Below are 25,077 nucleotides of genomic sequence, written 5' to 3'. Positions count from 1 at the left end.
TCAATGTCTATTTTTGTAAGGTTGAGTCTAATTCGGCCAAACAAGCGCAGATAGTGGAGGTTTCTTTTCAATTCTAAATCTAGCACCTTATGACAAGACTATGAGATGGTTCAATACCGTGACTCAAGCCCTTAAACTTTGGTTCTTCGTTCTACATCATACATATACAATACACATGCATGGTCAATGGCTTGCGACTCTGAATCTGTATAAAATATATTAATATTTAATAATCGAAATTTCTATTATCGTCTCTAGTATCGTTTCATCATTTTCCACATGAACCATTCCCAGTTGAAGATATTGTTAACAATAAACAAATGGGTATTTTTTTGTGTTATGATGGAGTTGTTGTGAGGAACTTTAACTCTGTTTATGGGCAAAGTTTTACTTTGATAACCTTTGCAAAGTGACTGGTAAATGCTCTACCACCACTATGAAATGAAATTACGACTATACTAAAAAGTGATACCCACTTGTTAAATATAATAATAAGATACATTACATTCTTAAGGGAAGACTCAGATTCGAATTTTACGGACATGAAAATATAAAATTATTTCATTATTCCAAGTTGATCCATGAAACTTCAATCATGATCATTTTTTAAGAAAAGAAATTTCAAGCTTGAATTTATTTTATCAACATTTGGAAATTTTACCAAATGGGGAGTACATAAATATCACTAAACTTAAGATTAAAACTATGTTTAGTATTTACAACTTATATGCTGATCTAGAGAAGAAAATATAATAAGAGTAGTTTACAAAAATTTAAGGGCGTATGACACAAACAATAACATCCAGCTCCATATAATTACATCATATATATCTCTTGCTCATATTTGTTTCTAAATCTTTCTCCTTTTAGCTTTCTTTAGAATCACATGGTTGGAGAAAAGGTTCTACTTGCATCGCAGCTCCAATTCGAGATAAAATTACACCTGCAATTCCATGGTTGGAATCGGCAGCTATGGTTTAAGAAAATTGAGAACAAATGAGCTAACTGTTTCAGAAACTAACCTGGGCATTCTCTGTTTTGTATTTTTGCAATTCTTCTTGAGCACAGATGAGCCTGCATATATAACAAAAACAAGGTTTAGAGGCCTTTTTTTGGTACTTGGATGGTAAAGTAACTGATGGAAAAAGAAATCACACTTCACGACATTGAAATACCTCCACTGTAACTCGGTTATCTCATGAAGTAACTCCTTTTCCCTATCATGAGCTAGTTCCAGCTGCAATTCAAGAAAACTGTTTAATCAATAAAATCTTTTGGTGTAAGGTTGAAGTCATGTAGTTTCATAGGTGGCTTAAAAATGGTGTAGGATAAAGTTGAATGTATTCTAGCACAATAATGACGGCAGGCAGCCAACCCACCAACTATGATCGAACGGAAAATGTTAATTAAAGAGAAAAAAATTACCAAAGATTTCTCTGTGACTGCCCCATTAGCCGGTGCACATACTCCCTCAAGTGCACGACTAGCTAAGCAATGGAGATAAAACAAATTTAAGATAATATAATTTGAATTTATAAAAAAGAGGAATATAGGACTATTTTAAGTAGTTGCACCTATAGGTTCACTGGCACAAACGTGCTTCATTAAATTGAGAATATACTCCTGTTGACAAAAACACGCCAAGTAGAACAATATCAGCCAATAGATAAAGTAGAAATGTCAAAAAAAACATTTGGCTAACATATACCCTTTGAAGAATGTTTGTCTGCAAAACAGACTGCAACAGTGGAAAAAGATGATTGGCAGCAGGGATTGATAATGAAGGGTCAGATGTTGCTGCTAGTGAAACCATAGGATTTGTATTTAAAACCTGCATAACCCATAATTATGACAATATAAAAATTATAAGCTACAAAATAAGAGTATAGATATGTTCTTATTTCCAGACAATATGCTTGAATAAGGCACAACAACATATACATCGATTCAATATGGGCCGTAAGCTTTTCTGCTTGTAACTATATCTCTTCTTTTACGAATACTTGTTAGAACTAACTATTGTGCTACAAAAGCTTGCAAGGATTGCTAGTTAATTATAAATCAAATCAAAAACCTAATTGCGCATTTACCAGAGAACTATAAAATGGGATTCTAGAATTGGTTCTAATAGGCAATTTGGCACACATGTGCTGACCTCCGAAGTACCAACCTGCATGCTGCGACTCTTTGGCAGTATAGGAGATGGGGCAACCTGAAAAGAGAAGGTTAATTCATCTCCTATATGACAATAGAAGCTACAGTCGGACCATAAAGATATAGGTCACCTTTTCCAAATCAACGTTCTCGGATGTAACTTTAAAACGTCCCTTTTGCTGAACGACAGGTGGCTTTGCTTTCTCATCATCACTGTTCACTCCTGCAATGACACTTTATTTATTGGGGGAAGTAAATCAACTTAAAATGGGAAGAGAGAAAATTAACCAATCATCAACCAAATCATAAGACCTGGAGACTCCTTTTGCAGGACAAACAAAGTTAGAGTATGAAAAGTTAACACTTGCCTTGTGATTTAGATGTCTTAGAAGGAAGTTCAGAAATAGTATCTTCTCCTCCAGTAGAAACTGCTGCTCCATTGCCACCAGAAATGTTCTGCTGCTGGTTTTGCTTATCACTAAAACCTTGATAAAATGAGTGCTAGAGAAATATAACATGATAAACTCTATACATGGATGAAGATGAAAATATTTAAAAATATTATGATAATTAATGTGTGTAAATATGGTAGGTGGGATGATAGTTTAATACCAGTTTAGATATATGAATGGAGTTTGTAAAACAAATCCTTGGTAAAGGAAACTTACAAAATGGCATTAAGTTGACCTACTAGCGGTGTAACTTAGGATTAAGCATTATAACCAAGAAAAGGAATTATGTAAGCAAAGTATCACACCTTTCTCCTTTAATTGGGAGAACACTGGTTTCTGGTATACTGGTGCTCCCTGAAAATGGTGTTGTCCTTTGATGAGAAGGTTTGATCAGGTTATCAGAAGATTTTCCATTGGTCTCCAGGACAGGCTTCTCAGCCAGATTACTTTCAACATGATCATTATCAGAAAGTGAAGTCACATTCAGCTCATGAGAGGCACTAGCACTGCTTGAGTCATCATCAGATCTTTCAAATCTAATGTTGGATTAAAAAAAATGAATGTAATTGGCGTTACTTCCACGAAAATAAGCATGACTACTGACTACTGCTATGTTCTCAAAAAACTAGACTTAAACAAAAGTGATTAAAAATGACATAGAGGTAAAAATGTAATATAGCAAGACTGTCAAATACTATCTCAATAACATACTTGGCAATACTTCTTGTTGGATCAACTGCTAGAGAAGGAGCTGCAGGTTGATTGTGGACCAGATCATTATCTTCCTGTGAAAGCTAGAGCATCAAGAACCACCCAAAAGAAATCTAGGAAAAATAAGAAGAAAAGACGAACCACGACGTAAAATGATAAAACTAATAAAGCCTATATTCCTACAACAAACCTGCCAAAAATAAAAGACACAGTATATCTTGAAATACCTTGCCTGTAGCTTGAGAAGAGGTCTGACATTCAGATTGCTTATCTCGTCCATCATGTGATGGCAAATAATTTGAGCACCCTCCTTGGTTGGTATAATTGATAAGGTCCTCATCTTGGATCTGACAAGCATTTACAAATTCTAAAAAGCTTTAAAAACCCCTAAAAAGTTTTTCGCCAAAAGGAACAGGAAAGTAACCATTACTATACCAGGGAAGCTTGAGCTTTCACATCTTCAAGATTGAAATCCCATCCGCTTATCCCACGTTTATATTCATTCTGCTCATGATTACAAAAGCACCAAAAAGTCATGAACTCGGATCTTTCAAATCCCAGCCTACAAGATATTACACTGATGAGCAAAAAAATAGAACACCCTCAATCTAGTAAAATAAATATAGGCAAAATAATAATTCACAGATTAAATATAAACCTTCTCATTGCCAACCACATATGACTAGTACAATATTTTGGTTTAAATGCAACACCATAGTTTGACTTCATGTATTATGAATCTAACCAAAATTTTGAATTCTAGAATCATGACTTGATGATAGCCACAATAAAAACACAGATGTCTGCGACTGCACAAGAGCATTGAAACATCCACTTGTTATAATTAAAATTTTGAAAGTTCTAACCTGTGATAGCTCTTCTTTTTCACCATCTGGCATTTTCTTTTGTGCGAGCATATCTTCTTCCTTTTTCTATTTTTAAAAACGATAAAGTTGTAAGTATAAGATAGTAACAGAAACATAATGTAAGGCTATACAAATAAGGGCCATATGATTAAAAATAGCATGCTAACCTTCAATGCCTTGATACGATCACCAAGAACAGGCAATCCATCTAGAAGTGTCCTTGCTATATAATCATTTGACCTCGCTTGCTTAAAAAATGAATGTTTTAATAATTTCATGGCTGAAGGTCTCTTTGAAGGATCTTTCACCAAGCAACTAGCAATCATTTGCTTGAAAGACTGAAAAGAGAAGAGAAACACAAGATGAACGCATAACATTATGTAATTTAATCCAACTATTAAAAATGTTGGATTGGTTAGCCTACCTTAGAAAACTTCTTATCTCTTTCATAATCCAGGCCTGGGGGTGCATTTTGCAAGGTCATAAGTAACACCTAAGAACAACAGATATGCTTTAAATAAACATAAATTTGGTGTCCAGTAAAGGATTTTAATTGTGCTAAGGGGGGTCACAGAATCTATCTACCTTCATTGGGGGATATTTCGAGAATGGAGCGTGGCCATGAGCAAGCTCTAGTGCAGTTATACCAAACGACCAGATATCTGCCCTGCAAGGATTTTGCCAAATAAACATCAACATAATGTCACCTAAGGAGCATGAACGAGACACTTTTCTGAGAAAACAATAGACTGACTTGAAATCATAACCATGCAGTTGCTCCATAACCTCGGGTGCCATCCTACAAACAACGAAGAGGAAATTAGATTACAGATGATAAGAAGCACTGAGCCTTTGACATTTTTACTCGATGAAAAAGTCCAGTGGGACATTAGTTCAAAATTAAGATGCTATCTGAATAGGATTTGGTTGATTATTCTATGATCTATATTTCTATGGATTTATAAAAAATATAGTTGGCCTGAGTTAACCACAAAAGTATTTGGCATTCAGGATTCTTATCTAAGGATATAAATGCGGAAGTGTAAGCATACCAGCATGGTGTCCCCACAAATGTATTCCTCATGCGTTGCCTATCACCCGAATCAAAAATGCAAGCCGAAACACCAAAGTCTCCCAGCTTGATTGCACCGCGTGAATCAATGAGAATATTCCCAGCCTATTGGAAAAGACCATTGAGGAGCTAAGAACCAAAGTGTTTCATTCACACACGAGAAAAAACTGCTTTAGAGATATTATGAAATTAATGGAGTTCACAATCTGGTAATCATGATAATCAAATGGTTCCCATTGCAATACTAAATAACCGACTCAAATAAATACTGTAGAAATAAGAATTGCCTTTTTCTGAGCAAAAATAATATATTCACTTACTGAGTTTGAGAATATGTAACTCTTAACTTGTAAGCTAAAACTGTAACCCAACCATTAAGAGCTTGGTTTTAAAAACCAAGGATTAAGCGTATTGAACTCAAATTATGCGAATGAAGACCAAGTACTTACTTTAACATCCCGATGTATGTGCCCGTGATGGTGAAGATACTCTAAACCTTTCAACACTTCACGAAGTATTGTGGCTATAACTACCTCCTCAAAACCATCAGGATATGCAGCCTTCAGTATATGAAGACAAGATCCCCCGGACATGTATGGCATGACAACCCATAGGTTATGATCATTGACAAAGGAGCAGTGTGATTTAAGAACATTTGGATGATCAACTAAGACCATTGTTTGCGCCTCACGACAAATGTTATTCTGAGAAAGTGGATTAGAGAAAAATGCCAAAGCAACAAGTGTTGATAGATCTCAATAGAATATATGCAGCATCTACAGAAATCTAGTATCATTCTTCAATAATCACAAAAAAGCAAGAAAAAGGCGTACTTTCTAAGTTCTTCAAAGTAGTTCATCCTACTGTAGCTAAAGAGATAATGTTTCATCCAATTTGACATAACATATAACCCCAACCAGATAACAAAACGACAACCTTAAACACACACACACACCCACAAAAAAAAAAACTGCAGAATTGGAAAGAAGGGATTACCAGATCACAATTTTCACGTTCAAAATCAAGAATTTTGATTGCAACAACTTCATTAAAGGATATACAGACAGCACGGTACACGGAAGCACTAACACCTTGCCCCACCTCCTCGTACAATGTATAATGCTCCGGCCCAATTGGATACTTCTTCTTCTCCATTATAGTTTACACCTTTCCTAACAATGTCACAAAACCACACATTGAAAAAGGTTTTCAATCTCCTCAAAAGAGCATAAAATCCAATGCAAATCCATAGCAATGATGAAGTAAAACAGTTTGCATTGCAGCAGGTTACAAGGTAGCATTAATAATGACAAACCAATCAATGGAATGGGACTACTGGAATCACATACAAGTTAACCTCGTTTCCCTTAAATACTAAGCAAAAGCGCTCAATTATGAAGGAATTAGTCCCAAAAAGAGAGCAATTTCAATAACAAAATATCATAATAGAGACAAAAAAAATTCTTTCAACATCAATAAACCAACCCGATGTGAAGTCTATTGAAACCCTCAAAAATGTAGCAGCTGATTTAGAATCCACATCCCATGATTAAAAATAAAATTCCTCTGCATGCAATGAGCAAACAAAGTTGTCACCATGGTATGGAAACATAGAAAAGAAAACCCAAAGCAAAAAAAAAAAAAAAGGTTTTAAAAAAGACAATTACAGGAAGAAAAAATTTGATATTCATGAAACCAAAAAGTTTGAAAGGTATATAATTGATTAATGTGAAAGGTAATTGGCATTCATTGATAGGTGAGAGAAGTGAACAAGAAAATAATGGTGGAAAAGAGAAAGAGACATTGAGGACAGAGGGGTTATTGTCGTCTTCGCTATGTCGTGAGAGAGAGAGAGAGCGAGGGTATCGGGTCGCCGCTCAACCTGAGAAATAAATAACATTTGCATGCAAGAATCCCGCCACTTGTGTTTGGTTCCTCCGTTTCTTTCCCTTTTTTTTTCCCTATCTCTCCATTTAAACCTATGTTATTCGACATCACTACTCATTTTCTCCCAAATAAATTATATTTACCTGAAATATAACAAATAGATTTATAAAAATAGATTTTTTTATAAAGGTATTTTTTATTTTTATATTAAAAAATAAAATTACAATTTATTTTATAAAATAGTGATATTTTACTTCTTATCTAACTAAATTAATATCTATATTTATAAATTAATTATGCATGGAATAATCAGCCCGATCCGATCTTGGAGTGCCTAACGCCCAGGGGTTCAAAAAAAATATTTTTTCTAATTTATAATGTGGAAAAAAATTTTAAACTAAAATTAATTAATTAAATTTTTAAGACTTTCAATTTTTCACCATAAATACTTCATTTCTTAAGCAGTGGCGAGGGGCCCGACCCCCTAAAATAGAAAATTTTCCGTTTAAACTATTTATAATTAATAAAATTTTAAATTAGTAATGATAAAATTAAACTTTGGCCCCAAAATAATAAAAATTTGATTCAATCCTTTAAAATTATAAAGATATAGACTATTAAAATAGTAAAATTGTATTTTACTATCATAAAAGAGCCACTACTCTTAAGGCCTCAAATTTTTTCAATTTTATTATATTATATTTTATAATTTTTTAAAAAATGTCCAATTTATTATTTCACCTAGAGTCCCAAAGACGTCAAAAACGGACCTATGTGTAATCGCAACAATGATATATAATCAAGTAATTATACAATTAAATTTACTTAAAATTATTTCTAATGATAATGCATTAAATAATTTAACACACTCTATATGATAAAAGTATTCTACGGGTTTTTATGATATAGTGCAAAGTGGATTTCATTCTTTACACTTTCAAATTAACTAGTTTTTAACGTTACATGCAACTAAATTTACGTGTTTAAACTCATCGCTTTTTATCTATATTATTATATAAATAAAATTTTATTTTATAAAACAAGTAAAATAATTATTTTATAAATAAAAAATTATTTTTTATCAAACGGGTTTAATTAATTTTTAAGATGTTGGTTTAAAATATAATTTGACTCGTTATCATTTAAATTCATAGAGTTATATATTTAACTTAATTCAATTTCATACACGGTTTATAAGTTAAACAATGGATTTTAAAAGAAAATTCATATCCGTTTTACGGTATATATTTAGTGTTTGTGACTACCCTTATCAATAATGTTGTCTTTAAAGTTCGAATTTGTGTGATTTCAATAAAATACAATATGTCACTGCATCCAACACTTACTAATTAAAACGATGAATTGTGCGAACATGATATATCACTTAAAAGTATCATGTCATATTTTAAAGTCTTAACTATAAAATTCATACTTAAGTTTTTTTAGAGGAATTAAATTTGCTTTCTTTTTTTTTTGAAAATTAAGTTTGATTCTTAAATTATCAAATTTGGTTGGTTATATTAAAAATTATTTGACATCCAATAAAGTTTATCACATTGTTATAAATTGATAGCATATTTTAAGATAAAATAAAATGGAATTGATAATTTATTTATGGATTTTAACAAAAGAAATTAGATAATTAGGTGAAGAAAACCATATAATTTAAAAACTACTTTTACATTTAAGCATATTTTAAACTAATAGTATATCACTAACTTTATTTTTTTTATAAAATTAACATATTTTTTAGTGCTAAAAAGTTGTGCTAATTAAAAACTTGTTTTTTTTTCCAAGCCGTTACTTATCTTTTGTTTTGTCTAGTGGCGGTGTAAGTCTTCGGGTTGGTCATCGCCCGTCTTTTTTTCCCTTCCACCAACCATTTCTTTTTTTCTTCTTGTCATTCACTCTACATGTTTTCTCTATTTTCAATTTGCAAATTTATTTTGTGGGTATCTTTGTTATATTCACAAGTTGTGATAGACAGATGATAAAGCTTGTTGTTCACTAAAACTTCATTAGCCACCAGTAGTTTTTCTTGAAAAGTGGGTGGCTCTTTATCAGCTTCTTAATCTGTTTCTATTTCGAGAGTATTTCAAAATAATAAATGATTTCACGAGTCAAATTGGACTCGTGCTATCTTAAGTTTTATATTTTTTTTGTTTTTTTTTCCATTGTTTAATATGTTTTCAATTTTAAAAGTTTTTTTTCTATTATTGTAGCACGTTTTTTAGTCTTGTCCATGCATGTAACCTTAGTTTTACAAGTGATTTTAGGGATAGTTTTATTGTCGTCCTCTCTAGTTTGGTGAATGCTCGACTCTTTTGTCCATTTTTGCTCGCCGCTTTGTACCATCCGAGGTTGATTTCCTTATCGTATTAAGTGCTTGTAATCACTCCAGGTATGTCGTGCTTGAGTTGTGACAAAGTCAATCATCAACATGTCATGATGTTCTATTGATTCCAAAGCTAAAACCTTTGTTGTGTTAATGAAATTAATTTTTTACCATCGACAACGAATATTTATTATTTTCTCCTCTGAATTATATGGTTCCATTGGTTAAATGAATTAATGTAATTATTTTTCAAGAAAAACAATCATTTTGCTGGATTTCTAACAAAGAAAAATCTTTGTGCTCATATCAAAATTAGAATAATTAAACTATAATTCAATTACATGTGTAGTACTGTTACCTATTTGATTTACGGAATATATATTTATCATAAATAAAAGCAAGATTTTTAGTCACGTGCAAAGCACGAGGTAGGGGATTCCCAAAACAGCGAAGGCAAATTCTAGGAGCTACCGCCCTCACTCATTCATTCTCTGCAACAAAAAAAGCTCTCTCATTTTCCTTGGATAATTTAAGTAAATTATAATTTCAAAAAAAGAAATAAGTAAAATTAATCTATTAAAAAAAATTAAGCAAGTATTTTAGAAAAAGGCAGCCTACAACCCTTTATTCTGATTATTTTAGGATCACTATAAAAACCCCGTTCTAGGGTTCCTTCTCTTCCTTTCTGTGATTCAAATCCCCAATTTGAAGCCACCTGCCTGCCCCTTTCTCAATTCGCCGGAATGAAGCTCATCGTCAAAACCCTAAAAGGCAGTCACTTTGAAATTAGGGTTCAGCCCAATGATACCGTAATCCCCCCCATCTCTCTACTTCTCACTACACCCTCCCACTTTTGTGTCGCTGTTTAATTATGGTACTATTAGGGTTTAAAATTTTGGCTGAAAGGTTCATTTCTTGTTTATTTTCTATTTTTATTAAACCAGATTATGGCTGTGAAGAAAAACATAGAAGATATACAAGGGAAAGACAATTATCCATGTGGGCAACAGCTGTTGATTCATAATGGGAAGGTTTTGAAAGATGAAACTACTTTAGCTGAAAATAAAGTATCTGAAGATGGTTTTCTGGTTGTCATGCTTAGCAAGGTATATATTAAAAAAAAAACCTTTTAATTAGTGTATTTTTTTTACTTTTATTCTCTTTTTCCTAGTGTGTTTTTTTTCTTTACTTTGATAGCTACTTGCATATGTGATATGATATCCATGATGGGAATTTGATGAAAAGGTGTTTTAAGTAATTTAATTTCTGAGTAGCTTAATGGATTCATTATCCTTACGGAGGGTTAATTTTGGCAATTGAATTGATTTTAGCAAGGAGTTTACCTAAAGGAAGACTCAGATTGGATCCTGAGGATACTTGTTAGTTATGTGCCTGCAATTCCTGTTAACAAGCTGCCCTGGTTGTTTGAAAGTGATGTTTATGGTATACTAGAGAGCTTTCATTGGAAGTTTTAGGCTTTATTCTGCAAAAATCAATGTGACATATTTCATGATTGCATTTTATTATCTTCTTCTATGGAGTGGAGTAGTCTGTCTAATATCTCTGAATAATTTTTTTAAAAATTATTCTGGTTTACCCGGACCTCTTTGTATGCACTTGAAGTTTCTATTATTTACTTATATATTTTCAATTCATTGGTTTTTTTTGGCAGAGCAAGTCTTTGGGTTCAACTGGAGCCTCTTCTGCTCAGGTTTCCGTATTCGTGTTAATCATTCTTATTATTAGGTTGAGCATTATGTTCCAGTTTATGTATATAACCAACCTTTTGATTGTCTTCCCCAACAGCCTGCTTCATCAACTCCATCTACCACTGTTCCTGCTTCGGCACCTTCTTCAAATTCTACACCTGCCACAGGAGCTCCTGCACAAGCATCGTAAGTTCATTCAGATATTTTTCTTCCTCCTGCATATCCTCCTTCCTGATGCTCAGATTTAAGTGAGTGTCGGATCTGGAAATTCATTCAACATAGATATGTTCAATATTTTTTCCTAAGTTTCTCCATGTATTTGGAGGGTTCTTTTTTTTTTTGGGGGGGGGGGCGTTCAATCCTCGTATCCTTGTCCTTTTTATTTGTTGTATGAACATACCTCAATTATATGAAGATCTTAAATATGGGAGTTCTTAGGTAGTTCCTTGATTTCCATTTGGTTGGTATTTTCAACTTTTCAAGAACGTCATTATGGTCTCATTTAGGGGGCCAAAAAAAAGACTCACATTGCTGGTAATGCAGCTAAGACTGCACTTATTACTTACATTCTCATCCTTTTTGTTTGTTGTATACCTAACAACTATATGAAGAATCAGTTATTTCATTACTTCTCGACTAGATTAGGAATATTCTTCCCAGAAAGTTGACATATTATTTATTCCATGTCTCAGTACTGAAGTTGACAATTGCTATTCCCCTTATTGAAACCCGAAAAAGTAAAAGATGTGAAGGTCATATTTTTTTCCTCCTAGGTTGGCTTCGTAAGAGCAGCTTTGATCTTGCATAATTCTGATCTGTTAACTATTTTTCCTGATCTCAGCAGTACAACTGTTAATTGAAAAATAATGCACCGATTTTTAGTTTGCTTGGTACTCTTATTATGAGCTTTGTTATTGTAATAATAGCTGTCTGTTTTATTTTGATTGTCTATTGACCAACAATTCTAGAAGTATTCTCCATTCTAGAAGTTGTAAGAAACTGCCAGGTGTTATCTGATTGTTTGTCCTTCTTTATTCCTTAAAAGAATGTATATCAAAGCTCCCTCTACCTCTCTACCACATCTCCTTTCTGGTATTTTCTGAAGATTTTTTTAATTGGAAAATCTTGTCTTAACTTGTTGCAGTCAACAAACCGATACCTATAGTCAAGCTGCTTCGAATTTAGTTGCTGGTAATAATCTTGAGCAGACTATCCAACAATTGATGGATATGGGTGGAGGCAATTGGGACAAAGAAACTGTAACTCGTGCACTTCGAGCTGCTTATAACAACCCAGAGCGAGCAGTGGATTATCTATATTCTGTATGTCTAAAAACTTTATGAATGCATCTAAGGCTATATTCTAACATTACTTTTTATGTGATTATGGTGCTGTTTTATCTTCAGGGGATTCCTGAATCAGCAGAAGTGGCAGTGCCAGTGGCTCGTTTTTCTACAAGTCAGACTACTGAAACTGGTGCTGCCCCTGCTGCTCCTGTTTCAGGGGCTCCTAATTCTTCTCCTTTGAATATGTTTCCTCAGGTAAAACGTTATATTGTTGATGTCCTTCAATTACACATTAAATTTTATTGGTTCTTGGGTGATTTTTGTTGGTTATTATTTTTATTCCTAACTTGCTGAGCTAATACTAGGAAACACTTTCTGGGGCTGCTGCTGGTGGAGATGGATCCCTGGATTTCCTCCGGAACAACCAACAGGTTTCATTTTTTTTTTTTTGCTTTCTCCTCAACTGTGAAGACTTTTAACTTATTTTACAAATACTAACTGCATCTTTGCTTGCATTTAGTTCCAAGCGTTGCGAACAATGGTGCAATCGAACCCACAAATTCTGCAGGTTCGTATCTCTATGTTTTAACTAGTATTAAGCATTGAACCTAGAACCTATTTGCAATAAGGGGAGGAGCTCAATTTGAAGATAAGATCAGACGAAACCAAGTTTAATAGATCTGAGATAATATCATTTAACGCCCACCTTTAGCTCAATAAAGGCATATACATGGACAACTGTATGTGGATTAGTCAAGTACACAGGAAGAGCAACTAGGCTATATGATACAAGCATCCACCCTAACACAAATTGATGAAATATAGAAGGTTCAACATGATTATAGAACCATATGGAAGTTTATATTCAGTAGATGCATGATAACACCACTTAATAACAGGCAAAACATCAATGACTTCTATTGTTCTGGATTTGATCTGCTTATATTTGCAGCCTATGCTACAAGAGCTTGGAAAGCAGAACCCCCAGCTTTTAAGACTAATTCAAGAGCATCATGCAGAATTTCTTCAGCTAATAAATGAGCCTCTTGAAGGTTCGGAAGGGTGAGTATTTACTAGATATCGTCATGCCATCTATGCATCAACTTAGCATTGTTAAAAACTTAAAACTGGTGCTTTCAGGGATATATTTGATCAGGCTGAACAAGAAATGCCTCATGCTATCAATGTTACCCCGGCAGAACAGGAGGCCATTGAGCGAGTACGCTAACCAGTTGCTATTCCTTTTTTTTTTTTTTGGTAATCTATTTTATTTGGATCAACTTGAACGTTTAATGATTAGTATTTCGTTTTTTGTTTGTAGCTTGAAGCAATGGGATTTGATAGAGCCCTTGTGATTGAAGCCTTTTTGGCTTGTGACCGAAACGAGGAATTGGCAGCAAACTATTTGTTGGAAAATGGTGGAGATTTTGAGGACTGAAGGTGGAATCTTAACTTGGTTTGATTCATAGTTTTGATCGAAGTAGATGGATATGAGTTAATATAATTTGGCATGTTTGAATGGGCACTGTTAGGGATTAAGCATTGATAAACTAATGAGTGTTTGATCAAAATTGTTTCTAATATATAGGCTTATCAAAAATTCGTTTTATTTCGTCAAAACATGTTCTGTAGAGTAACCTATTGTTGTTTCTGATGTTGATCGTTCAGAGTTCTTGGAGGGATCAACATAATTATATGAATGAATTTCAGGGGGCAAATTTTAAATTTCCAATTTTTTTAGCGTGAGATTTTATTTAATTATGGATTAAAAAGAAATCCACTTAAAGGTAACTTGGGATTGAGTTGAATTTTTGGATTTGGATTTGGTAAATACAACAGTAAGAACTTGAAATTCCATTTGAAACCAAGATTTTACTAGTTAAAGAGTCAATTTTAACTTAGTTGGATAAATATCATATTGTCAATGCAGTTTTCCATAACAAAATATAATAGTGTAAGATGGATATATTTGAATATGTCTTATTTGGTTGATTTTGTTTTTGTTATTTGGTAAATTTATTTAAAAATATATTTTATTATATTGATTTTAATAATATACAAACTGTTAAAATTTCAATTAATAAATAGTTAATATTAACTAAACATGATTAATTGAAAATCACATGATATAATTGGAAAAAATAAATAAAGCAACAAATGTTATTTGTATTTGTGTTATCCATTAATCGAGTCTCAATTCAAGGATTATAAAACAAAAATCTGTTTTATTTACAAAGTATTTTATATGATTTTGATGAAGTTTCTCTTTTCATGCTTTTATAAATTAATAACAATTTGTTCATAATTTTGAACTAAAGATGACATCATCATGTGTATAATTTTTTTTACTTTTTTTATTGGTGTAAATTTCATGATTAAATATCCCTAAAAATAGACTATTGCTACTTTGAAAATTTGATACTTCTCTTAACGTTACTATCGAATCTAAATTACATTCTCTAGATGGGTCTCACATTTGAGTGTTGCTTTGCACAATTAACCGATATTTTAATGGTTCCCATACAACTCCATAGAATTCCTTGGGAAATGAATAAATTCCTATTTTTCCACAAGTGCCATGCTATCAAGCCAAAGAGAGTGGCCCAAGGGACCTCAACTCTTGGCACCCATTTCCGATTTCCTAAATTTCGCTCAACCCATTCCAAGAGACTGCCTGAGAAAAAGTGTGATTGACGATCTTTGGGCACCATGCTCAGCCAAATTTCTTTAACAATCTAACAGCCCTAAGGACATGCAAGATATCTTCTATATTATGGTGGCACACTAGATAAGAAGCATTCTAGACAATTTCCCTTTGAAAGCGCTCAAGGTTAGTAAATAATAGTCGAGTGTTGACTATAAACATATTTATTGTATAACTTTCACTCACTTGTGCCATAAATTTAGTAGTAGTTAAAGGTTGTTATTATATGAAATTTGGTTATAAAAAATTATTTATATATTAAATATAGTTAAATTCTAACTTTGCCTTAATTTTATCTCTATTATATAATTTATATCGATAAAGAGATGTCAATCAAATTTGTATCTTATGATTAAAGCAAAATATTTAATAAAAATTTAAATAGATGAGATAAAAACTTAGCTTAATAATACACAAAACTTCTTTTTATCATTAACCTAGTTCTGTTAATTTATAAGATTTAGTACCTCAATTTTTTTAAATCAAAACTTGATCTTGGTGACCACACTAGAATCTAAGGTAGTTATCGACAGTGACTTTAAAAAAAAAAAATTTCTTTTTAAGCTTTTAGTTTTTGTCCGCTTTATTTTTCCCGAAAACAATGTTGATTCTAGGGTCTGTTTGATTGACAGAATTGATTTTCCGGAAAATCATTTCCAACTTTTCCAGCGTTTGATTGGCGGAAAATATTTTTCATTTGGAAAATGAACTCCAAAACAAGGGAAAATGGGTTACATTTTAGGGAAAATGTCTTACCCTTTCAATTTCCGTAAGACATTTTCCGTGCTCTCCTCTCTATCGCCTCCTTCATTCCTTCATTCATTTCCGGTAGAAAAATGCTTCTGTTTATCGATTTTCCAAGAACTTGTTTTTTAATTATTCAATACTTGTTTTTTAAAACAATTACAAATAATTTATTTGATATTAGTTTTTTCAATTTATAACGATTAATATTGTAGCTTAATAATTGAGTATTATTATAAATAAATCATTGCAATATATGTAAAAATAATTGAAAATATAAAATTTATTAATATATATTAATATATGTAAAAGAAATTTTCCGAAAAATATTTTCAAAAATCATGCAAGCAATAGAAAATATTTTACACAGATTCAATCAAACACCAGAAAATATTTTCCAGTAAATCATTTTATAGAAAAGTAAAACATTTTACGGAAAATATTTTACTGACAATCAAACAGACCCCTAGTTTCACTTCACTCTCTATTATTTAAACATTATGGTCGTTGTTGCTCACCATGTTTTCTGTAAAAGTGGTTGGAAGGTTATTTGTAAAATTAGACTTCAAAATGCAAACGACCATAGGTCATTTAATATTCAGCTTTTTATGCATATGATGTAGCAAGTCTTTGGGGCTTTTGACAATAGTTTATTGATTGACCTATGTTCATCGTCAAATTAATTTGATGATGACGAGATTAAGATGCAAATATGAAAAAATTGATGAAAATGATCTTTTTAATGTTATTATTACTCTATTTGTTTTTTACTTTTTGGATATTTTTGACAAACAATGATATTTGGGTTATTTAACTTAAGAAAATAAAACAAAAATCATAAAAATGAGATGAAAACGCCAAATGGGGGAGAAATGTGGACCGCACTTTCCATGTTCCCACACTCCTCGGGTTTTTGTTTGTTGTGATTAAACCACCTTTGGACTTTTCCAAAATGTTCAAAACGGTCCTCCGAATTTTGGCCCAATTAAAACGCTTTTCACTTTTTTTTCCTTTTGTAAAAAAATATATATATAATTTTTACACATTTAACATTTAATCTCTTTATTTTTAGTCCTTGCACATTAAATTGGATTATGTATATTTTCTAAATAAAAATTTATTTGTGTAATCAATTAATATGGAACACTTTTATTTCCTTCTCTGAATTTCCATGCATGTAATATTAATTATATAAGCAAATTTCCATGCTTGTAATATTAAGTATATAAGCAAATTTTTTATTTTAAAAAGGCATAATAATTTTTGACCCTCAAACTATATAAAATGTCATTTTAATCCTTTTCTTTTTCGGCTTTGTTTAGTCTTTTTTACTTTTGGTTTTTGTCAAATTGCCCAAAATTGATGCTGACATGGCATCCAATATTGCAATCCACATGTAAATTTCAAATTAAAAAAAATATTAACATTTAAAAAAATATTTTTTTAAAATTTTAAAAATAATAAAAATTATAATTTAAAAAATAATAGGTTAAATTTTCAAATTAAAAAATATATAAAAATTATAACAATTAGGAAAAAAAAAAAAACTCAAGCCATCTTCGCCCCTGCTTCTTTAGAAAAAACAAAAAAATCAAAAGAAGAAAAAATTCAAAAAACATATTCCCCCCTGCTTCTTTATCATCACCAGCCAAGCCCCACAAGCCCCTTTACCCCCTAAATTGGAACTTTTTATGATAAAAGAAAAATAAAATTTGTTAGTTGAATCATCAATCAGGTTTTGTTTCCCATTGTTTTCACCATCGTTGCCAACAACGCAACACCCCATTGTCAAACCTCCATACCAGAAGTGTAGAACATAAGTCCCACAGTCAGTAAAACCTCCATTTTTTCTTTCCATCTCTCCTCCCTCATTGATCGCCTAAATCAGCAAAAAAAAAAATGGTTTAAGACAAGAAGCAAAACTTTTCAGTAATCTTTTTGAGCAATCAATAATTTTCGCCCAAATCCAATTTATACGCTTCGAGTATTTTTTTTTTTAATGATCTGAGAGGTCAAAGGAAAGTCTTGGTGGAGAGAAGGCTATGTCTAGAATCAAAAGAAAATCCGAAGGTGGGTTCAAGAGATCGAACTTCCATTTTTCGAGGCTAGAGAGGAGATGTGGTAAGGTTCCAAGAAAGATTTCAGAAAACCAAAATGAAGAAGCAAAAGAAAAGACGACGAGATTTAGTTTGATGCTAACATTGGATTGAATGGAGGACAATGAGAGATGGTGTTGACTATTTGAGCAGCAGCGGCAATCTTAAGCAAGTTCCAGCAATGGTGCTAAAACGATAAAACGTTTAGTTTAGTTTTTTTTAATATTTTTATTTTTAAAATATAATTAATTAATGATGTGGCTGGTTGTCACATAGATGCCAACCATCTATTTTATCAAAGTTAATTCACTGTTAATTTTTCCGACAAAAATAAAAAAATTAAAAAGACTAGATGAAGCGAAAAAAAGAAGAAGAAAGAACTAAAATGATATTAAATCAAAAGAGTAGGACTAAATTATTAGAATAAAAAGTTATGGATTAAATTTTAAATATGAGAAGAATACAGGGACTGAGAGCATAATTAGACAAAGAAACAAACTTTATTCATTTCGTATTTGGTGGAGGTATTTGCCCATAAAGCACCAGTGTTGTTGTTTTGTTCTCGTTTCTATGGTAACGTCCCTCTTCCACTGAGAAATAAAGGAGAAGACAAATGGAGAAGAGGAGTTAAAAAGATCGATTAAATCTATATACTCATTGTTTGCTTCTTCCCTTTGATCTTCCTGCCTTGATTTTCTCATCTGTAAGTATTATCTATTCTTTTTTTTGACTGTTTTACAGATCTGGGATTTGTTTATTTTGTCGATGGTAGAGATGAGTTTTTGAATTTGACGTTCGTTTGACAGAAATATCCATTGATCATCAAGTTTTTGTTTTGGTTAATTGTTTGTGGTGGGATTTGTTTTTTTTCCCTTTTTCGGCTTTTAAGGATCTGAGTTTATAACATGATGATTTCACTATTGGGAATTTGGGATCAAGAAATAGAAAGGATCTGTTACGATCTGTCACAATTAGGGACGTTTTAGGGTTCTACGTCCATCTTTTAGAAACAATTGAAGCATACAAGGGTTTTCAGGTGAAGGGGGAAATTAAAAGTTTATAATTCTTTGTTGATATCACAATTCAACATTGTCAAAACTAAATTCTTTACATATATGCACACACACACACACACACACACACACACATACATGTATATATTTGTTTGACAGTTATGGTTTCCTGCCTTTTTGACACATTTGAAGGTTATATCAGGCTTCAAGCTCGGATTCGAGTTAGACTGGTCTAAATATGTTTCGTAATCTGTTAAGAGTCTGTTAATCTTTTATATATTCTGATGTATGCCTCAGTAGATATGATAGATTCAAAGAGTGAAAATTGTTTGTATATATATATATACATAAACACTTGGTTGATGTAAGTTCTTTATAATTGCATCTTGTTGGTAGGTTCATACTTGATCATGAGGATCTTGTGGTCTTTCGAGCCTTTTTCTTTTTAACACTGGTGTTGCATGATTGCAGACCACATTGGTTGAGGACTTTTAATCGTCTCTCTAAGAAATGGTTCTGGACGGAATTGTATCATCTCCCCTTCGAAGGTCAGCATCAACGAGGAGGCAATCCTCGAGAGATGAATTCGGTAGCTGGTCAACACTTGTTGAGAGGCATAGGTTCCTCTTAACAGCATTGGGATTGTTGGCATTCCTCTGTACTATCTACCTTTATTTTGCTGTTACTTTAGGAGCCACGGATACATGTTCTGGGTTGAAAGGAACAGAGAAAGCAACATGCAATCTGCAGCATGTAAGCTCCACTCTCTCCCATGGGAAACTCAAATTCCTGTGACATTCTTCATGCTATGTATGTTACAAGTTGCTTTTATTAATTAAACTTATAATCTGAGCATCTTAATATATATACTTAAAGCATTGTAAATGGCAGCAGAAAAATCGACCTTTCTTTTTCCATATTATTATACACAAACAAGTAGAACCCTAAGCTAAGGAACTTGTGAAAATTGACTTCTCAACTCTTAAATTAAAATTGATTAGTGCATTCTATCATCTAAGAAAATCAAGGCTCAATTCACTAGGAACAAAAAGTTCTCAAATTTAATATACCAACAAAGTACACCTTAACAAGCTGAAACAACTAGAAGCAAAATTCAGTGAGCATATATTCAATTTGACCTAATAATTAATTATTTAAGGCCGAAAGAGATAGAGAAGATACCATGGCTGAAAATTGATGGCAGAGAAATCGAAGCTCTGCACTGATCTGTTACAGGAAAGAAATTAAGAAACCCTTTCGGAGAAGTTGGGGTTTAGGGGTTTTAATTTTCATAAGTAGAGGTCGATGTAAGGGTCCGACTCCATCTACATGGGTCAAGAGGCCCGGGCTTTTGCACTTGCAGTTCAAATCACGCTTATGCTTATCTCACGTGTTTGGCGCGCGGTTTTGGAAAATTTTCCAAATCCATAATCACAAACCTTCTACTTCTAGCTTATCCCGCGGCAATAGGCGCCAGATCGCACGGATCAATGCTCTAAGCCGTCCGATTAAAAGAACCATCCAACGGTTATAAACCAATGAATCTTGCTATATAAATAAGCCTGGGTTCCTGCGTTAAAATTCAAGTCCAAGTCAAAATTTCGCCTTGGGAGGGAGAAGAAAAAAGAGGGAACGATAATGTCAGGTCGTGGGAAGGGAGGCAAAGGATTGGGAAAGGGAGGTGCGAAGAGACACAGGAAAGTACTAAGAGACAACATTCAAGGGATCACGAAGCCGGCCATTCGGAGGTTGGCTCGAAGAGGTGGAGTGAAGAGGATTAGCGGTCTCATTTACGAGGAAACGCGTGGCGTTCTCAAGATTTTCCTTGAAAATGTGATCCGCGATGCCGTCACTTACACTGAGCACGCTAGGAGGAAGACGGTTACTGCAATGGATGTAGTTTATGCTCTGAAAAGACAGGGCCGAACTCTTTACGGCTTTGGAGGCTAACTTTTCTTTTACAAAAGCAGCTGGATTTAGATCTCGTTCCTTTTTTTGAAGGGGGGGGGGGGATCAAGTAGCATAAGTTGATTTTTGATTGAAATCATTGGCGTTTGTATTGTCGGTTTCCTTGTTTGGCTTCTAAGAAAATATAGTAAGAAAGTAAATTTGAAAATGGAACTTTTTCTTGCATTAATCGGTCGTTGTTTTCTTATTTCCAAGATTATTTTTAACGCAATGTCATACTAACGAATCTCGATTAACAAAGAGGAAGTGTATGGTTGATTTGTGAATTATTATTTCGCTTGTATGCCTTTGGTTTTTGCTTATAAGTGCGGTTAGCAAACATTGCAAAGAGTGTATAATATGCATAAATCTGAGGTAAGTGGGAGATTACTGAACTTCGAACATATGATAGCTCAGACGACTCTGGTATTAGAAATGGTTACTTCCATCTTCACTTTGCTGAAATCTTCATATTTGAAAAAATAGAAGTGAATATGTTCATCAAACTGGTTAAAGATGGGCCGAAATGATTACGGGCTACCTGATTTAGGCCTTGTAAGAAACAGACACCAATGGGCTTCTAAATGTAAAGTTTGGGTTGGGGTTGAGGTTGAAGTCCATACCACGAAGAAATTATTGGCTTTCGATCATTTTACAAACTCAGCTAAAATACATTTAATTTAATTCGAAATAAGATGTGCTTAATTGCTTTTAGCTTTTAACTTTTATCAAAATATACAAAAATTAGATTAATTTATATTTTATGTATTATTATATTAAATTATTTAAATATCATATAATTTCATTAATTTTAACTTTCCACTATCATGTCTAGAAAAGATATTTTAACCTTCAATTATAATTCTTGACAATAGTAACAAATACTAAATATTAATAAATTACACTTCTTTCACCATATTTTTTTACTACACTTTTCAAAAATATATATTTTTTAAAAAAGCACATTTTATTGGGACAGCAATGAAATTTAGCCCTTAATTTAATCTATTAGGGTTTGATGCTCCCTGTAAAATGGCTAATAATAATGAAAGAAATATTCTGAATTTCAGCTAACCATTTAATACCTAAAAGCACACGTACATGTAGCTTCCATAACAAGAATTCGCATGTTTCCTTCTTTGACCCATGATTTAGCAGCTATTGAAGAACCTAATTCATCTCTTATTGCGGCACCTAATCCTATCTTCCTGCCTTATCTACCCCAAACAGTTTCATATTCAATTTCATAAAACCAGCCCATTGAACCACAATAATGCTGTATGTTCAAAAAATATAATGATTTTTAAATCATTAATCTATTGATTATGTGCTTGTGACTTGACTTAATCCATTTATTGTTGCGGGTGAAAGCATTCTGAATGTCTATGTACTAAGAGTCAGATTATATTTTGTTCTATTTACTCAACAATTGGGTAAATTAATCCGTATGCGTTAAATCAAAGAGTAAATTGGTCCCTTTTATTAAAAATTTCATCCATTTATACTATTATAAACTGGTGTGGAGACAATGACACATGGCGTGCCACGTATACTGCATGCTGGCATACAAAGACTAGTTTTTAACAGTAGAAATGTATGAAATTTTTAACAAAATAATCATTTTGCCCTTAGATTTAACGTATAAGGACTTTTTTTTGAGTAAAGAAAGCAAAACGCAATCTAGCTCTTGATACAAGATCCTACATAATACTTTTACCAGTGTTTCATGAAAACTCTAAATATTTAAACTTACATCCTCAAACACAAAAAAAGTGCATTATATTTATATTTGCAACTTAGATGCCAATTGATGTAAAAGAAAACAATTATGGATTATATATTTAGGGAACAATCCGCAATTTCATTTATTACCTCAGGAATATGTTGTATGACTCAATGTCCAATATTCGCTAAAAATTCTTTTAAAGAGGCTAGAGTTTGAAACTATCAAGAAGGAATCTTGAATAGCTTTGGCAACCTCTAAGCTCTCTGCTTGAATCATCAAGCTCTCAAATAGTTTATTTTGGATAAGGGTCTGCCGATCAAGAATGCCCCACAGTTCGACTGAACATTTACTAAAAAAACATGTTATATCCCATGATCCAATTTCCATTTCCAAACATTTAAGACTCCCCCAACCGCAGCTATACCAGACACAACTTGTACCGCACCATCAATATATAATCTAATCAAACTCCAGCATCAATATGAAATTTAAACTTTAAACTTTTAATAAAAGGTTTGGATGATGAGCAGTCAATGCATGCATTAATTAAGCGATAGTCAATTATTATATCATCAATAAAATATTGTTACAAAATAATACCATAAACAATCATATTAAAAGCTAACATTTGGACCCTCAAAAACACAAGAAGAAAAGAGCTAACAGTTGGTACGAACATGGAAAAGGTTAAATAATTGAGGACACGATAGGATAGGGCCAAAATTCACGTAACCCTAAACGTAGGTTACAAAAAATAAAAATAAAAATCAACAAAGGCCAATCTGATTAGAAAATGAGAAACAAAGAGCATAATTAAATTAGTAGGACCAAATTGTAAGGAATCGAAATGTGACGATTCAAGCACGCGCTTTCATTCCGGATGAATCCAAGTGGAGAAAAGGATGGGGGTAGAAGTGGGACAACATTTAACACTATTTTACAGGGAAAAACGATTTTCATAAATGGCTGCACTGTGTGTACCTACATCCGAAAACGACTGTAGTGGAATGCAATCTCTTACGACTTTTCTATCCGACATTTTAAACATATAAAAAGTCTCTCGGGTAGGCCACCTATTCTTTCTACGTTATCAATGGAGGTGGATCGGATTGAATCACATCAGGTGGATGTTGTTAAATTTATTATCGTTTCACCATTAATATGTATGATCAATGTAATACTAAAAGCCACTATTCCCTTTATAAAGGCATAGGGAAAAAAAATTCATGGGTTGAAATTAAGTTTTATATTTTTACGAGGAATGAATATAATTTACCATATACAAATTATAAATTTATGTTTTAGGGAGCATGTATTTTGCCTCGCCCTATTCCTCTTTAATTTAATTTTTATTAGTTATTTGCAATATTTTTAATTATTCTAAAGATGAGTAAATATTTACACATAATTATTAAAACATATATTTAAATTTGAAATATATAAATATTTTAAACACATTTACCACTCCAGTAGTCATATATAATAGGGAAAAATAGTAAATTTATATAGCGGATTGAGGTAGCAGGAGGTGGGGTACTATTTAAAAAGTCATTAAAAATTTGTATTATATCATTTCTAAATTTTTCCTTCTTTATCCCATTAATATTTGGAAAATTATTTAGAGTTTAAACTTTATAAGCAATATTATTTAGTGGGTGAGAGTGACATACTCTTTTTTGGGAATTTTTTTAAAGGATATAGTAAAAATATATTTAAAAAGTTCTTGAAGCTTTTATTTCATCGGTTAAAAGAAATCATACAATTCGGAGAGAAAAAATTAGCAAACACTCGTTGTGGATGGTGAAGGACAAGCTCCATCAACACAACAAAGGTTTTAGCCTCAGCATTAATAAAACATAAATGACACGTTGACAATTGGCTTTGTCGCAACTCAAGCACTTAATGCGATAATGAAATCAACCCCGGATGGTCCAAAGCAACGAGCAAAATTGATACAAGAATCACGCATTCACCAAACTAGAGAAGACAACAACAAAATCATCCCTAAAATTACTTATAAAACTAAAATTAAAACTTTCAAAACTGAAGACTTATTAAACAATTGAAAAACAAACAGAAAAACATATAAAACTTAAGATAACACGAGTCCAAATCAACAAGTGAAATCATTTATTATTCTGAAATTCTCTCAAACTAGAAACAAATTAAGAAGTTGACGAAAACCCACCCACTTTCTAAGAAAAAACTACTAGTAGCCAGTAGAGTTTTAGCTAACAACAGACACTATCACCTGTCAATCACAACTTGTGAAGATACTTACAAGATAAATCTGCAAACTAAAAAGAGAGAAGACGTGTGTAGTAAATGAGAAGAAGAAAGAAAAAAAGAGTTGATGGAAAATAAAAAAGACGGAC

At 32.5% G+C, this 25,077-nt stretch overlaps 4 protein-coding genes across 5 annotated transcripts; 3 read left to right on the top strand and 1 right to left on the bottom strand.

Moving 5' to 3' along the window:
• Positions 1 to 632: 632 nt before the first annotated feature.
• Positions 633 to 6,871, bottom strand: LOC105778689 (uncharacterized). Of its 2 annotated transcripts, none has more exons than XM_012602439.2 (22): positions 6,741 to 6,871; positions 6,252 to 6,427; positions 5,705 to 5,959; positions 5,236 to 5,360; positions 4,938 to 4,982; positions 4,769 to 4,850; positions 4,608 to 4,676; positions 4,351 to 4,521; positions 4,184 to 4,249; positions 3,753 to 3,821; positions 3,545 to 3,664; positions 3,318 to 3,391; positions 2,912 to 3,142; positions 2,523 to 2,632; positions 2,286 to 2,377; positions 2,156 to 2,212; positions 1,709 to 1,831; positions 1,575 to 1,623; positions 1,426 to 1,487; positions 1,176 to 1,237; positions 1,023 to 1,074; positions 633 to 943 (listed from the first exon to the last, which is right to left on the bottom strand). In XM_012602439.2, the coding sequence occupies exons 2-22, from the start codon at positions 6,408 to 6,410 to the stop codon at positions 938 to 940; spliced, it is 2,079 nt and encodes a 692-aa protein (XP_012457893.1). In that variant the 5' UTR covers positions 6,411 to 6,427; positions 6,741 to 6,871; the 3' UTR covers positions 633 to 937. The 2 variants fall into 2 exon arrangements, with proteins under 2 accessions (XP_012457893.1, XP_012457897.1); XM_012602443.2 differs by having other exon boundaries at positions 2,171 to 2,212.
• Positions 6,872 to 9,954: 3,083 nt separating this feature from the next.
• Positions 9,955 to 14,204, top strand: LOC105777732 (ubiquitin receptor RAD23b). The gene is made up of 11 exons (XM_012601127.2): positions 9,955 to 10,286; positions 10,422 to 10,583; positions 11,150 to 11,188; positions 11,284 to 11,372; positions 12,331 to 12,508; positions 12,593 to 12,727; positions 12,838 to 12,903; positions 12,993 to 13,040; positions 13,425 to 13,534; positions 13,613 to 13,691; positions 13,794 to 14,204. Exons 1-11 carry the CDS (start codon positions 10,221 to 10,223, stop codon positions 13,908 to 13,910), a joined length of 1,089 nt encoding a protein of 362 aa, XP_012456581.1. The 5' UTR covers positions 9,955 to 10,220; the 3' UTR covers positions 13,911 to 14,204.
• A 4,338-nt stretch (positions 14,205 to 18,542) lies between these two features.
• Positions 18,543 to 19,894, top strand: LOC105777634 (uncharacterized). Its single transcript, XM_012600987.2, has 2 exons — positions 18,543 to 18,719; positions 19,501 to 19,894. The coding sequence occupies exon 2, from the start codon at positions 19,540 to 19,542 to the stop codon at positions 19,822 to 19,824; it is 285 nt and encodes a 94-aa protein (XP_012456441.1). The 5' UTR covers positions 18,543 to 18,719; positions 19,501 to 19,539; the 3' UTR covers positions 19,825 to 19,894.
• Positions 19,895 to 20,602: 708 nt separating this feature from the next.
• LOC105777633 (histone H4) lies at positions 20,603 to 21,166 on the top strand. Its single transcript, XM_012600986.2, has one exon. It carries the CDS (start codon positions 20,668 to 20,670, stop codon positions 20,977 to 20,979), a length of 312 nt encoding a protein of 103 aa, XP_012456440.1. The 5' UTR covers positions 20,603 to 20,667; the 3' UTR covers positions 20,980 to 21,166.
• Positions 21,167 to 25,077: the final 3,911 nt, after the last annotated feature.

The sequence above is a fragment of the Gossypium raimondii genome, chromosome 10 (genome assembly GCF_025698545.1).
Source record: "Gossypium raimondii isolate GPD5lz chromosome 10, ASM2569854v1, whole genome shotgun sequence".
NCBI lineage: Eukaryota > Viridiplantae > Streptophyta > Magnoliopsida > Malvales > Malvaceae > Gossypium > Gossypium raimondii.
The sequence above is the reverse complement of the archived record's forward strand: the minus strand, read 5'-3'. Positions and strand labels throughout refer to the sequence as shown.